At 44.9% G+C, this 11,904-nt stretch overlaps 1 protein-coding gene across 4 annotated transcripts; it reads right to left on the bottom strand.

Annotated features, from left to right (window-relative positions):
- Positions 1–353: 353 nt before the first annotated feature.
- bop1 (BOP1 ribosomal biogenesis factor) lies at positions 354–9,354 on the bottom strand. 4 transcript variants are annotated; one of them, XM_085791019.1, is made up of 16 exons: positions 9,209–9,354; positions 7,908–8,147; positions 7,666–7,797; positions 7,303–7,457; positions 6,535–6,652; positions 6,270–6,371; positions 4,817–5,029; positions 4,546–4,707; positions 4,367–4,447; positions 3,880–3,949; positions 3,542–3,674; positions 2,358–2,538; positions 1,988–2,279; positions 1,786–1,870; positions 758–865; positions 354–673 (listed from the first exon to the last, which is right to left on the bottom strand). In XM_085791019.1, the coding sequence occupies exons 1-16, from the start codon at positions 9,335–9,337 to the stop codon at positions 520–522; spliced, it is 2,355 nt and encodes a 784-aa protein (XP_085647145.1). In that variant the 5' UTR covers positions 9,338–9,354; the 3' UTR covers positions 354–519. The 4 variants fall into 4 exon arrangements, with proteins under 4 accessions (XP_085647145.1, XP_085647144.1, XP_085647143.1 ...); XM_085791018.1 differs by having other exon boundaries at positions 7,666–7,800; XM_085791017.1 differs by having other exon boundaries at positions 7,666–7,803.
- Between the last annotated feature and the right edge of the window lie 2,550 nt (positions 9,355–11,904).

Raw genomic sequence — 11,904 nt, forward strand, 5'->3', positions numbered from 1 at the left:
TTTTGTGTGATGTGGATTCGGCCTTCGCTTCCACCACATCCAGATTATCTGCACCAACTGTCCACGTGAATAGACAAACACCATAAATGTGTCTTATTCTTCAGATATTAACATATATAAATATCTAAAGATTGCTTTATGAAACTGCAAATGTTGGGATACTGCTCTCACATCTTTATGTAGGTGATAAAAACACAACTCCTTAACCCCCCCCCCCCTCAGGCCTAAAATGTCAGAGGTAATTATTGCCCAGTCTACAGCCCATGCCTCTGCTGGGACAAATCTGTTGGGGTAACTGGTGACTCTAAATGTTGAGTGTGAATAAAAAAAAACAAGCAATAAACAAACAAAAACAGGTGAGAAAGTTTGAGTTTATTTAAAAACAAAGAAAGAAGAACAGTTTTTAGGTTACAAATGGAGACAGTCAAACAGCATCGCTCCTCCAACAGCCTGCATCCGTGCAACCGCATCACCGACTCGTTCGTTAGCTGGTTGGTTGGTTGGTTGCCGGGCAGGTTGCTATGTGAATAGACGGATGGTGGCGTCGGATCCGGAGGAGAAGACCCAGGGCTGCGTGGGGTGAAAGGTGACATCCAGGGCGCCGAGGTCATGAGTGATCACATGACCTCTGAGGACCTTCACTGGGACGATCAACGGGTTCTGGAGCAGGTCGCTGGAGAGACGGAGCAAGGCGGCGTTAGTGTGTCTGTGTGTGGGTTATTATGTGTATGAATGTGTGTGTGAGTGTGTGTATTACTTGTAAACGGTTCCGTGACAGACGATCACTGATCCATCATCAGACGCTGAGGCGAAGAGCGGGTAATTTCTGTGATAGGCCACGCCCCTCACTGCCTTTTTGTGGTGTCTGCAGACAGGAAGTGATCAATATGGTCAATTAAGATCAATAATACAACTCACAGGCAGATAAATAACAGCCATTTAATCTAATCAATACTAACACATCAGTTCATTTACAAGCAGAACTACCAGAACTGTAACTTAAAGGGACATTCTGTAGGAATTACTCCCATCTAGCGGTGACGTTGTATATCGCAACCAAGTCAATCGTCTTTTTTATGCTGCATTCATGGCAGACGGATGACGGACGGACTCAAATGACGTCCGGTTTGTTTGCTGATTGCCGTCTGCCTGATTCCACCTGAACGCAGCATCAGTCTGACCCTCATCCTTTCTCACACTACACCATGACGATGGTTTTCAAACAGACGGCGCCTCGATTGTTTCTCCCAGAGCCGACCGCTCCGGTGTCTCTATCTATGGTCACGCTGCCACTGATCGTAAAAGATGGCGGCGCATCATGGCAGCCGGCACTGAGCTTACCAGCTCTATGTAAATATGAACTGCAAAATAAAAGCTTACCAGAACACCTCGGTTTGTTGATGGGGATAATTACTAATTAATGAAACGTCTATGGATATTCTCATTCATCCAGGTCATTGTTACTTCTGGGCAACAAATTTAATCAAAGGCAACTGGACGTATTTGTCTAGGAAGACGTTTTGCCTCTTATCCAAGGGACTTAACCGGTTTGCAATGCACTGGTGATGAAGCCCCTTGGATAAGAGGCGAAACATCTTCCTAGACAAATACAAGTCCAGTTGCCTTCGATTCAATTTGTTACCAAGAGATAATTAATGAAACACACACTTTTAAACAAAATAATCTATTTTTGTGAACATACAACAAGAGAAGTTACACAGCGGGGCTTTAAAGACTCATTCTCCAGAACATTGACAGGTGTGAGTTTGATTGACAGCCACATACCTCAACACCTTGTACGGCTTGGTGGAGAGGTCGAGGTCGAACCAGCTCAGCCTGCAGTCGTAGCTCCCACAGATCACATGATCACCTGCAGACAGGAGAGAGGAAGGTGAGACAGAAGCTCCGCCCTCAAATTGTGATGTCACATTAAAACCTCAGTGTGTGTGTATGTGTGTGAGTGTGTGTGTGTGTTGGATGCGTTTACCCCCGGGGTGGACGGCCATGCTGGAGATCCACTTGGAGTTGGCCTGTAGTTTCTTGGTCATTTCCTGTTTGACCAGGTTGTAGATCCGCACCGATCGCTGCGTGGCCACGAAGAAATAGGGCCGCACGGGGTGGAAGGATACGCACTGGACCAGACCTTTGTTCTTCCTGAACGGATTCTGGCTCCGCCTCTTGCTCAGCTGGTGGATGAACACCTGCAGGTTGCTCGAGTGATCCGGCATCACCGATGCCAGGTAGTCTCCTTTGGCGTGCCACACCACCTGACTGACGGCCTGAGGGATCAATATCGATCAGTTACAGCCGCCCAGAGGTTCAGCAGAAATCCACAATCAATCAATCTTTTTTCTCACTTTGGGATGTTGTATTTTAAGGCGGATCCCCTGGTTAAGCTCCTCCCCCTCGGTCTCCGTCCAGGTGACTGCGCCCTGCGACGGCTCCTCCTCCCCCTGCTCGCCCGAGAGGAGTCGCTCCGACGACGACACGACCTGTTTGTCCGCCAGAGCGGGAGACAGGATCAAGACCACCGACTCCCTGAAACACAGAGGAGAAATTGAACAAACCTTTATTCGTTGTCACATACAAGAAAGAACAAATCATGATTTGTGCTCTGAACCTCCAGATCACAGGTTGCCAATAACAACCACAGATTTAAAGGGAAACTATAAAAGTCCGGGTCGCTTTTCCACTGTTTTGCTAACCCTCCTCAGGGCCGGTTACATATCATATATATATATATATATCATATATGTTACAATGTGTGTATTTGTGTAGTTTAATCTGTCATAAAAACTAAATTATGGGTTACAGGGCGTGTTTGTGTCGCGGTGCCGCAGAGACAAGAGCTGGGACAGAGAGCCTCGATTCTCCCACGTGACAAGTTACAAGTCATTTATTCAACCATCACAATTACTCTGAAGCTGTTTAATTAAAGTAAAAATGCAGCATAGTTCCTCTTTAAGTAGAATATGTTTTATCACAATGACCTTCAACCTTTTGTAAAACTGTTCATATCCTACTAAGATCCCTAAATGCTACAGCCCCAGCTCAGTCCAACATGGGAACCAGAGGTAAATATGATAGAAAGGTAAATTAAAGATTTCTCCCGTGGCTATGCTACATTTTCACCTTAATTAAAAAGCTCCGGAATAATTGTGATCGTTAACTACATGACTTGTGACTTGTTATGAGTGACAACGGAGGCTCTCTGCCTTCACCTGGCGTCTCACGGCTGAAATCCAACCTTGCAACATCAGTGTAGTAACTCGGTCGCCGCCCCGGTGTCCCAGCTCTCGTCTTAGCAGCACCGTGACACAAACACACTACGTAACCCGTAATGCTTTGGTTTTGACGGTACAAACAGACGCGCCATAACATCGTATGTGTTATGTAACGTTATCCACCGCTCCATGTATTGATTTTGTCGCCGGCTTCGTTGTTAACAAATGCGATGGGCGAGAGTAGCGTAACCAAAACAGCGGAAAAGCGACCAGACTTGCATAGTTCCCCTTTAACAGACAGACAGACGGGTCCTTACAGGGCGACAGCCAGCAAACAGATGGATGGGTTTGGGTTCCAAGCGACGCTCTTCACAGCTCCGCCCACCTGGACCGTCTTCAGACAGCGAGACGAACAAACCTCCCAGAACCTCACAGAGCCATCGTCACTACCTGGAAACAGAAAGAACACAGTTACATACACAGAGTCATCATCACAGACCCAGATCCCCGGGTGTAAGACAGGACTGAACAAATCACACAGCAGCCGATCTGGACCAGACAACAGCGTCCAGTGTCTGTGTTAGTTACTGTGAACCACTGTAAAAAGCCACAGCTGTCACATAGGTTGAATGTGTTGTGATGATGGATGAGTCACCTGAAGCGAGCCACTGTCCTGATGGAGACACGCTGATGGAGCGGACCAGACCGCTGTGACCCCGGTACACCTGAGACACAGACACACGATGTTAGTGAGAAAACACCTGGTTGTCTGTCAGTTTTTATCTTTGTCTAATATTAAAATTTGTTTGATGATCTTAAACATTTTGTCTTTTAAGGCTTTTAACACCCTGTAGCACTGTAGCACTTTCTTGTGTTTTTATGTATTATTTTTATGTATTGTGCTATGGCTTTGTTGTAAAGCCCTTTGGTGCCGTCTGGCTATTGTAGAGGGCTATACAGATTAAATTTGATTGATTGATTTAAGCGTGACAAATATGCAAAAAAGTAAGAAATCCAGAAGGGCAAATACTTTTTCACAGCACTGTATATTAGTTTAGTTAAAAAACCCCATCAAACTGAGGATATTTCTAACACAAAGTTATCGCTACTTTTAAACCACCACAGAAGAGTAAAGTACAAACCAGAGACTGTGTTGTGGGGAACGGCTGCAGGTCTTTGGGCTTTGGAAGTTTTGGTATCAAATCCTCTGGATTCACGTTCACCTGCACACACACACACAGACACACACATTAATGATCATCAGCACAGTTTGGTGTTTTTGATTTTTGTTGTTGCTGTGTTGATTTTCTCCCAGACTTACCCTCATCTTCCTCTGCCGTGGACACAGGTAGAGGTCGAGGCAGCGCTCGAACCGTTCGTGGATGAAACGAGGGAACGCGGGAACCTGACGGAGGCTGGAGAACTTCATGGGGACGTACGGCAGCTTCCTGTACAACGGATCCTGCTGCTCCCACAGAGCTCGCTGCAGACAGCAAGACAAGAGGAGGAAGAAGGAGAAGAAGGGGGTGAATGAATTAATGAACGATAATTATATCTCTTCTACAACCAGGTGAGGTCGACAGGTGAGGTACCTCCTCGTCTGTGAACAGGTACTCGGGTGGGGGGTTGTAGGACTCGTGGTGACCGGGCAGAGTCATTTTGGGGGCAGGCAGGTGCATTTTGTGCCGGGCCAGAATAGAGGAGTCTTCACTGGCCCAGAGGTCGTAGAAATGTCCCCGAGTGTCTTCCTCCACCCGCCGAGGTTTGATCCAACCCATCTTTATCGCATGGACCAGTTTAGACACCTGCACACAGGTAAGAGAGGGAGAGAGAGACAGACAGGTAAGAGAGGGAGAGACATAGTAACATTCATGCCAATAAAGCACAATATACTTATTATTTATTTATTTTTGTATATATTGATTCTGTGAGTTATATTTGTTTTGTTTCATTGATTATTGATGCTTTGGCAACATAGTTCTCTTAACATACATGCCAATAAAGCAGAAAGGTGAGAGAGGGAGGGAGAGACAGACAGGTGAGAGAGGGAGAGACAGACAGACATGTGAGAGAGGGAGAGACAGACAGACAGGTGAGGGAGGGAGAGACAGACAGGTGAGAGAGGGAGAGACAGACAGACAGGTGAGGGAGGGAGAGACAGACAGGTGAGAGAGGGAGAGACAGACAGGTGAGAGAGGGAGAGACAGACAGACAGGTGAGAGAGGGAGAGACAGACAGACAGGTGAGAGAGGGAGGGAGAGACAGACAGGTGAGAGAGGGAGAGACAGACAGACAGGTGAGGGAGGGAGAGACAGACAGACAGGTGAGGGAGGGAGAGACAGACAGACAGGTGAGAGAGGGAGAGACAGACAGACAGGTGAGAGAGGGAGAGACAGACAGACAGGTGAGAGAGGGAGAGACAGACAGACAGGTGAGGGAGGGAGAGACAGACAGACAGGTGAGAGAGGGAGGGAGAGACAGACAGGTGAGAGAGGGAGAGACAGACAGACAGGTGAGGGAGGGAGAGACAGACAGACAGGTGAGAGAGGGAGAGACAGACAGGTGAGAGAGGGAGAGACAGACAGACAGGTGAGGGAGGGAGAGACAGACAGGTGAGAGAGGGAGAGACAGACAGACAGGTGAGGGAGGGAGAGACAGACAGACAGGTGAGAGAGGGAGAGACAGACAGGTGAGAGAGGGAGAGACAGACAGACAGGTGAGAGAGGGAGAGACAGACAGACAGGTGAGAGAGGGAGAGACAGACAGACAGGTGAGAGAGGGAGGGAGAGACAGACAGGTGAGAGAGGGAGAGACAGACAGACAGGTGAGAGAGGGAGAGAGAGACAGACAGACAGGTGAGAGAGGGAGAGACAGACAGGTGAGGAAAGGAGAGAGACAGTAGTAACATTCATGCCAATAAAGCAAATTTGAACTGAATTGAATTGAATTGAATTGACAGACAGGTGAAGGAAGGAGAGACAGGTAGCAGGTGGAGGTTGTGTGGACCGTCACAGTGAAGGAGCTGCAGTGCGTTTGTGTTTGTACCTTCTCCTTCTCGATTAGCGACGGGATGAAGCTGCGTTTGTCTGCCGGCCTGTTGGTGACCGGATGAATCATCACGTCTTTACTGAAGAACTCGACCGTGGGCTGAAGAAGAGGAGGGAGAGAAGTGGAGCACAGGTCAGTGTCAAACAAGAAACAAGATTTGTATCAAATTTTACAAAGTTGTACTAAAACACACATAAACATGTTTATAAGACGTCCACGGGCGAAGGGGCGGAGCTTCACCTGAGGAACATTTACCACCTACCTCGTACTCGTTGAAGTTGACGTCTCCAAACTGTCCTTTCTGCAGACGGTTGACCAGCGCCACCTGTTCATCTGAGAGGACGACGTCACTTCCTGTCTGCTTGTCGTGGACCGTTCTCCTGCACACCAAGGTTATTATAGTTTTTAAATTTTACATTAGTTTTTATTTTTATTTAGTTTTTCAGTTTGATTTTTTATTTCAGTTTAGCTCAACAAGTGATTAAGCAGTTTTAGTTTAGTTTTTATTTTGAGGAATTAACTACCGTAGTTTTTATTTAGTCTCAGTCTGTGAGACCTCTGAAGATGAATTTCCAAATTTGTGGGATTTTTCCCTTTTAGTTGCATCCCATAAATGTTCCCATCAGTCCTCATCACATTACATTCACTCTTATCTACCTGTGGGTCCCACTCCAAGTCGTCTCATATTGAGCTGTAGCGTTTTCTTCCTGTACCTTTAACCATCTCTAAGAAAACTAAAACTAAGCTGATGTCATTTGTAATTCAGATTAGTTTTAGTTAGTTTTGCATTGTTCATTGTAGTTCTTGTTTTTGGAAAAATTTTCATTTTCTATTTTAATTTCAGTTTACTACATTATTCTTTCACTACTAGTTTTTTTTTAGTCTTTGTTTAGTTAACTATGATAACCCTGCTGCAGACAGACTGGTGTGTTAACTGGGAATAGCTTGTTTAAAAAATAAAAATAATAAAAAAAGCGTATTAGCATTCCCTATTAATAACTAGCTAGCATCGTGCTAGCAGCAGGCTCACCAGTAGTCTGGGTTCTCCATTTTGTCCAGGAAGTCGTCGAGTTCGTCCTTGTTCCTGATTGGCTTGTAGATCTTCTTCCCGTCCAGGTCGTAGCCGATGTGAGGGAAGTCTTTGTACCACTCCATGGGGATGTTTCCCACCGTGTTCCTGATGTCCTGCGAGGAGAACAGCACATTAGGAAGATGAAGATGAGCTACTGAACGACGAGGTTAGTCGCTAATGTGTAAAATAAACAGAGGGATTTGGAAATAAAGGCCGGGTATCCTGGGCAGTCGTGTAAATAAAGGCCCCGGCTACTATTTGAAGAAATCTGGTAAATGTGAACCCAGAGGAACCTGAGCATCGCACCGGTCCTGGCCTCACCTCCTCATCTGAAGAGTCGTGTTCATACTCGTCCTGCTTCTTTTCTTTTTCTCCTTCTGTCACAACTCCCTCCTCCTTCTTCTTCTGTTTTTTCAGCTGCTGCTTCTTCTTGTTCTTCTCCTCCTTCTGCTCCTTCTGCTCGGTCTGTAGGAACAACAGAACACAGGTGACGTTTCTCCACAAGCGGCTTTCACACCGGTGAGTCACGACTGTCCGACAATACTGCCACGTTGTACTCCTACCTGTTGAATCTGCTTTGACTCTGCCTTCTCATCATCAGCTGCATCATCATCATCATCATCGTCGTCGTCATCGTCCTCCTCCTCCTCATCATCATCATCCAATTCATCCTCGTCATCTTCATCACCTTCACTGTCGCTCCCAGAATCCTCCAGTCCTGAGAAGACGCTGTCCTCGCTGTCAGACAGATCGTCGTCCTCCCCGTCCTCCTCCTTGGCAGGTTTGTGGTTGAAGTTGAAGATCTGAAGAATGAACAGAGACTCAGATTTTAAAGAAGCAAACACCAACACCGTATTTTTTTTGTTTTTTTGTTTAAATCAGCAATAAAATACTCTATTTAAAGATGAGAAACTGTTTCTCAGTCATGTGACATCACCTCCAACTGAGCTGTATATAAGTAGCTCACAGGAGGGAAACACAATTTTAATAAATTAGTATTTACAAAAAGAAATAGGCCTATTAACACAGTTTAAGTTAAGATTTTGGAGACGGTTTAGATCCTGAACAGACCATCAGACTGTCCTGATCCTGAACAGGGGCTCAGTCGTGCCTCAACAAGTTTAACACAGTGTGAAGAAACCATCAGATCTTTAATGGAGTTTGGATCGAGGCTCAAAACTTAAAACCAAAATGTGTCAACTCAGTACACTATACAACTATCAGTGTCACCAGGTATTTAAAATCACCATTACGTGTATCAGAGCTAAACATCATATCTGAATGGATGGATTGGTTAAAGAAAGGTAATAAGCTAATAAGGTTAATAAATAAATGAAAAGTCAAGAGGAGAGGCGCATAACCAACTTCTGAAGAAAGTATTAAAAAGTTAAAAAAGAGAGCCACACTGAAGATTAACCAGTGGTTAAATGTGAACCACATTGTCTGTTGTAGCTTAGCGGTGATTTATACTGATGAACCCAGAATAACATTATCTGGTTTTAATCTAAGATTAACCTGCTTAACTCCCAGGACAGTCCATCTGACCTGTTGCTAACTCGTTTCCATTTAAAACTTTGTTTAGACTCAACATTTTACTCTACTCTTTCTATTATTAATCTTTTATAAACTGATTAAAATGGTCAGTTGAACTCTGTCTCTTATTTTCTTCAGCTCTGCCACCGTCAGTCAGTATGTTTTTTTATTTTTTATTTCTGTTGTCAGTCTCCCTGGCTGTATCAAAGCAGCATGTTTTGGTGCCCCATCCATCCTCTGGTTAGCATGCATGCTAACAGTTAGCCTGACCAGTTCTCACGCCAAACCTGTGCGTCCTACGTCACACGTCACACCGTCCGTCTGCTCTCACCTCCTCGTGCTCCTCGTCCTCCTTCTCTTTGCTTCTCTTCTTTGCTGTTTTCTCGCGGACTTTCTTCATCTCGTCTCTCTTTTCGCCGCTCCGCATGTTTGCACCGCTGCTGCTGCTGCTCTCCTCCATTGACCCACGTTGGGAGCTTGCGGGGTCAAAGGGGACTCCTGACGTCACGGCGAAACGGGGTTAGTTTTCCTGCGCGCGCGCCACCTGGTGGTCGCCAGCATAACTATTCACAGTTCACCAACAAATGTGAAGTTGTGTTTCTAGTTAAAGCAGAAGTAAGTGGTCCGGTCTTTTTCGCTAATGCTGCATTCCAGGCAGGCTTTTGAAATCGTAAATTACAGCTTCAAGTCACAACTTACGACTTTGTAGCGTTCCAGGCAACACACTCGTGTTTTTCCGACCTGTTTTACCGGTGAAAGTCACTATAACGGCCACTCGTAACTTCCGACCCGTGAACTCGTACCAGATCGAACTGGTACGACTTCACGGTCGGAAAAATACGAGTTTCCTTGAACGCACCATAACAGTCCTCGTCCCTACGTCGCCACATTCACGGCGTCCCTTGGCTGCACACACAGCCCTGCATGCCGTTCTCTCTCCTCATTGGATAAAACTTGTCGGATACGAGAAAAGTTTTCTCCTCGGCTCAGAGCAGAGCAGAGTGACTGACAGACCCGTGTTTCGGTCCAAACACTCTATGTAAGTGATTGCTGTCGGAAGATATAACTATTTAAGACTTATATTAACACAAATATATCACTTACTTCTGCTTTAACACCTTTCCACAAAACAAATAAATGGCCTAAAACCAAAATAAAAGTGAAAAAGGTTTCAGTAGTTTATATCTTGAACAGGTGCTTCAACTGGTAGCAGTAAAGTCTGGTAGCTCTGAGACTTCAATCATGTTTCCCTGTTGGAATCACACGTGGATTTGGTGGAGAGATTGACATTGAAGATGGCAGAGGCCGTTCTGAACAACTCAGATCATCTCTTCATGACACCTTGATAGACAAAAAAGAATTAAACTTGTGCAGGACGGAGAGATACAAAAGATCCCTTGAACCTCCAGCCACAGCCATCAGGCTTTTTAAAGGTGTACAGAAAAGAAAACTGAATTTGAGCCCACTCTGGATCATAAAATTAATGTGATAACTCATCTTTCAGACGATGTAGGCCAAACTTTGTGCAAAATTCTATTTTTGAGTAAATCCGGGATGAAAGTGTGTATTTTTTTTTTCCGCATTGGATAATGCAGGCGCACGGATTATACGTCAGCCTGCGCATGATTCATCAGCCACTGATATTGGATCCGTCATCCGTCATTCAAACGTTTGAGACACGCACACACACACGGAGCTCGGGCTCGCCCCAAACTTTGAATATCCCGCCCGCTCGATAACGACCAATCAAATTCGTTTTCCTTACTCGGGTAAACTTGTGTTGCAGCTCGTGACAACTCGGCGCGACAAACAGGACAAACGGCCATTTCTGTACACCTTTAATTCTTCTGGAAACAGTAGCCTAGATGAGCTGACAGACAAATTAATTTTCCACTGGGGATTAATAAAGTCATTCTTATTCTTATTTTTCTTCATGTGATGTGTTGTTCGATATCTGTGTGGAGAGATACTTGTATCAGTGCTAATCCCAAAAGAACCCAAAGGAAGGATGTTGTTTTTGATTTATTACTTTTTTTCGGACTTCCTTTATTCAAAGACATAAGGATATAAAACACGAGAGGAATACAATCACAACAAACAAAAGGATATGCACAAAAAGGTCCTAACTAACTAACTACTTATACATACAGTCTATGGCCAGGCCCCATTATTTTCACGTGATAACAATTGCAGTGTTGATGAAAAGAAGTGATCACCGCCGACACGTCTTCACTTGTATTCAAATAGAGTTTATTTCAAGAGTGTCAACGTTCAAAAAATGCAGTTTCCCTGAGCATCTCTGGTGCCAATGTAAGATCTCCCTTTCTCAACCCGAAAACCCTTCTTTTTATGTGTTGGCTTATCTCCAACACTCCACCTTCTCCAGACAGAGAGGTGAATCCTATCAAAATGGACAATGACCTCTGACGTGTCCTTCTAACATTTAGGCTAAAGAAAAACACCATGTGCTGAATCCCATGATTAGAACAAACAGCCATGTAAACAAGGCACATTCCATTGAACTCATGAAGCAGAGCACCAGATCACACATTTCATCAGTCCAGAAAAGCATACTTACATACATACATACAAAGAAGAACATCAAATAATTCAAATTATTAAAGGGACAACGAGGAGTTTTGGAAAAGCAAAGCGTTTTCACACTACATTTATGAGCCTCCACGTGCAGCGTCAAATTCTTTGACCGGCGCAAGACGGACTCATGTTTTCATTCATCAATAATTAAAGTCAGAGGTTCAAGAAGGTTCACATACCGTCGTAGTTCCGACCATAAACGGCGATTTGGCTGCGTTATTCACATGACTCGCCACGAAGGAAACGCTGGTCGGCTCGACCAGCATTTCTGCCACCACTAATAGTAACAAAATAACGATAGAGACAGAACGATATATTTATCGAAAATGGGCCCATTAACAAGTGTGGGTAGCGGAGATTCATCCACATTAACGTGAGACTTTTTTATAACCAAATAGAAACTCCTCGTTGTCCCTTTAAAGGGACAGTATG

Source organism: Trachurus japonicus, chromosome 11 (assembly GCF_045865225.1).
Source record: "Trachurus japonicus isolate A0001 chromosome 11, Traja_1.0".
NCBI lineage: Eukaryota > Metazoa > Chordata > Actinopteri > Carangiformes > Carangidae > Trachurus > Trachurus japonicus.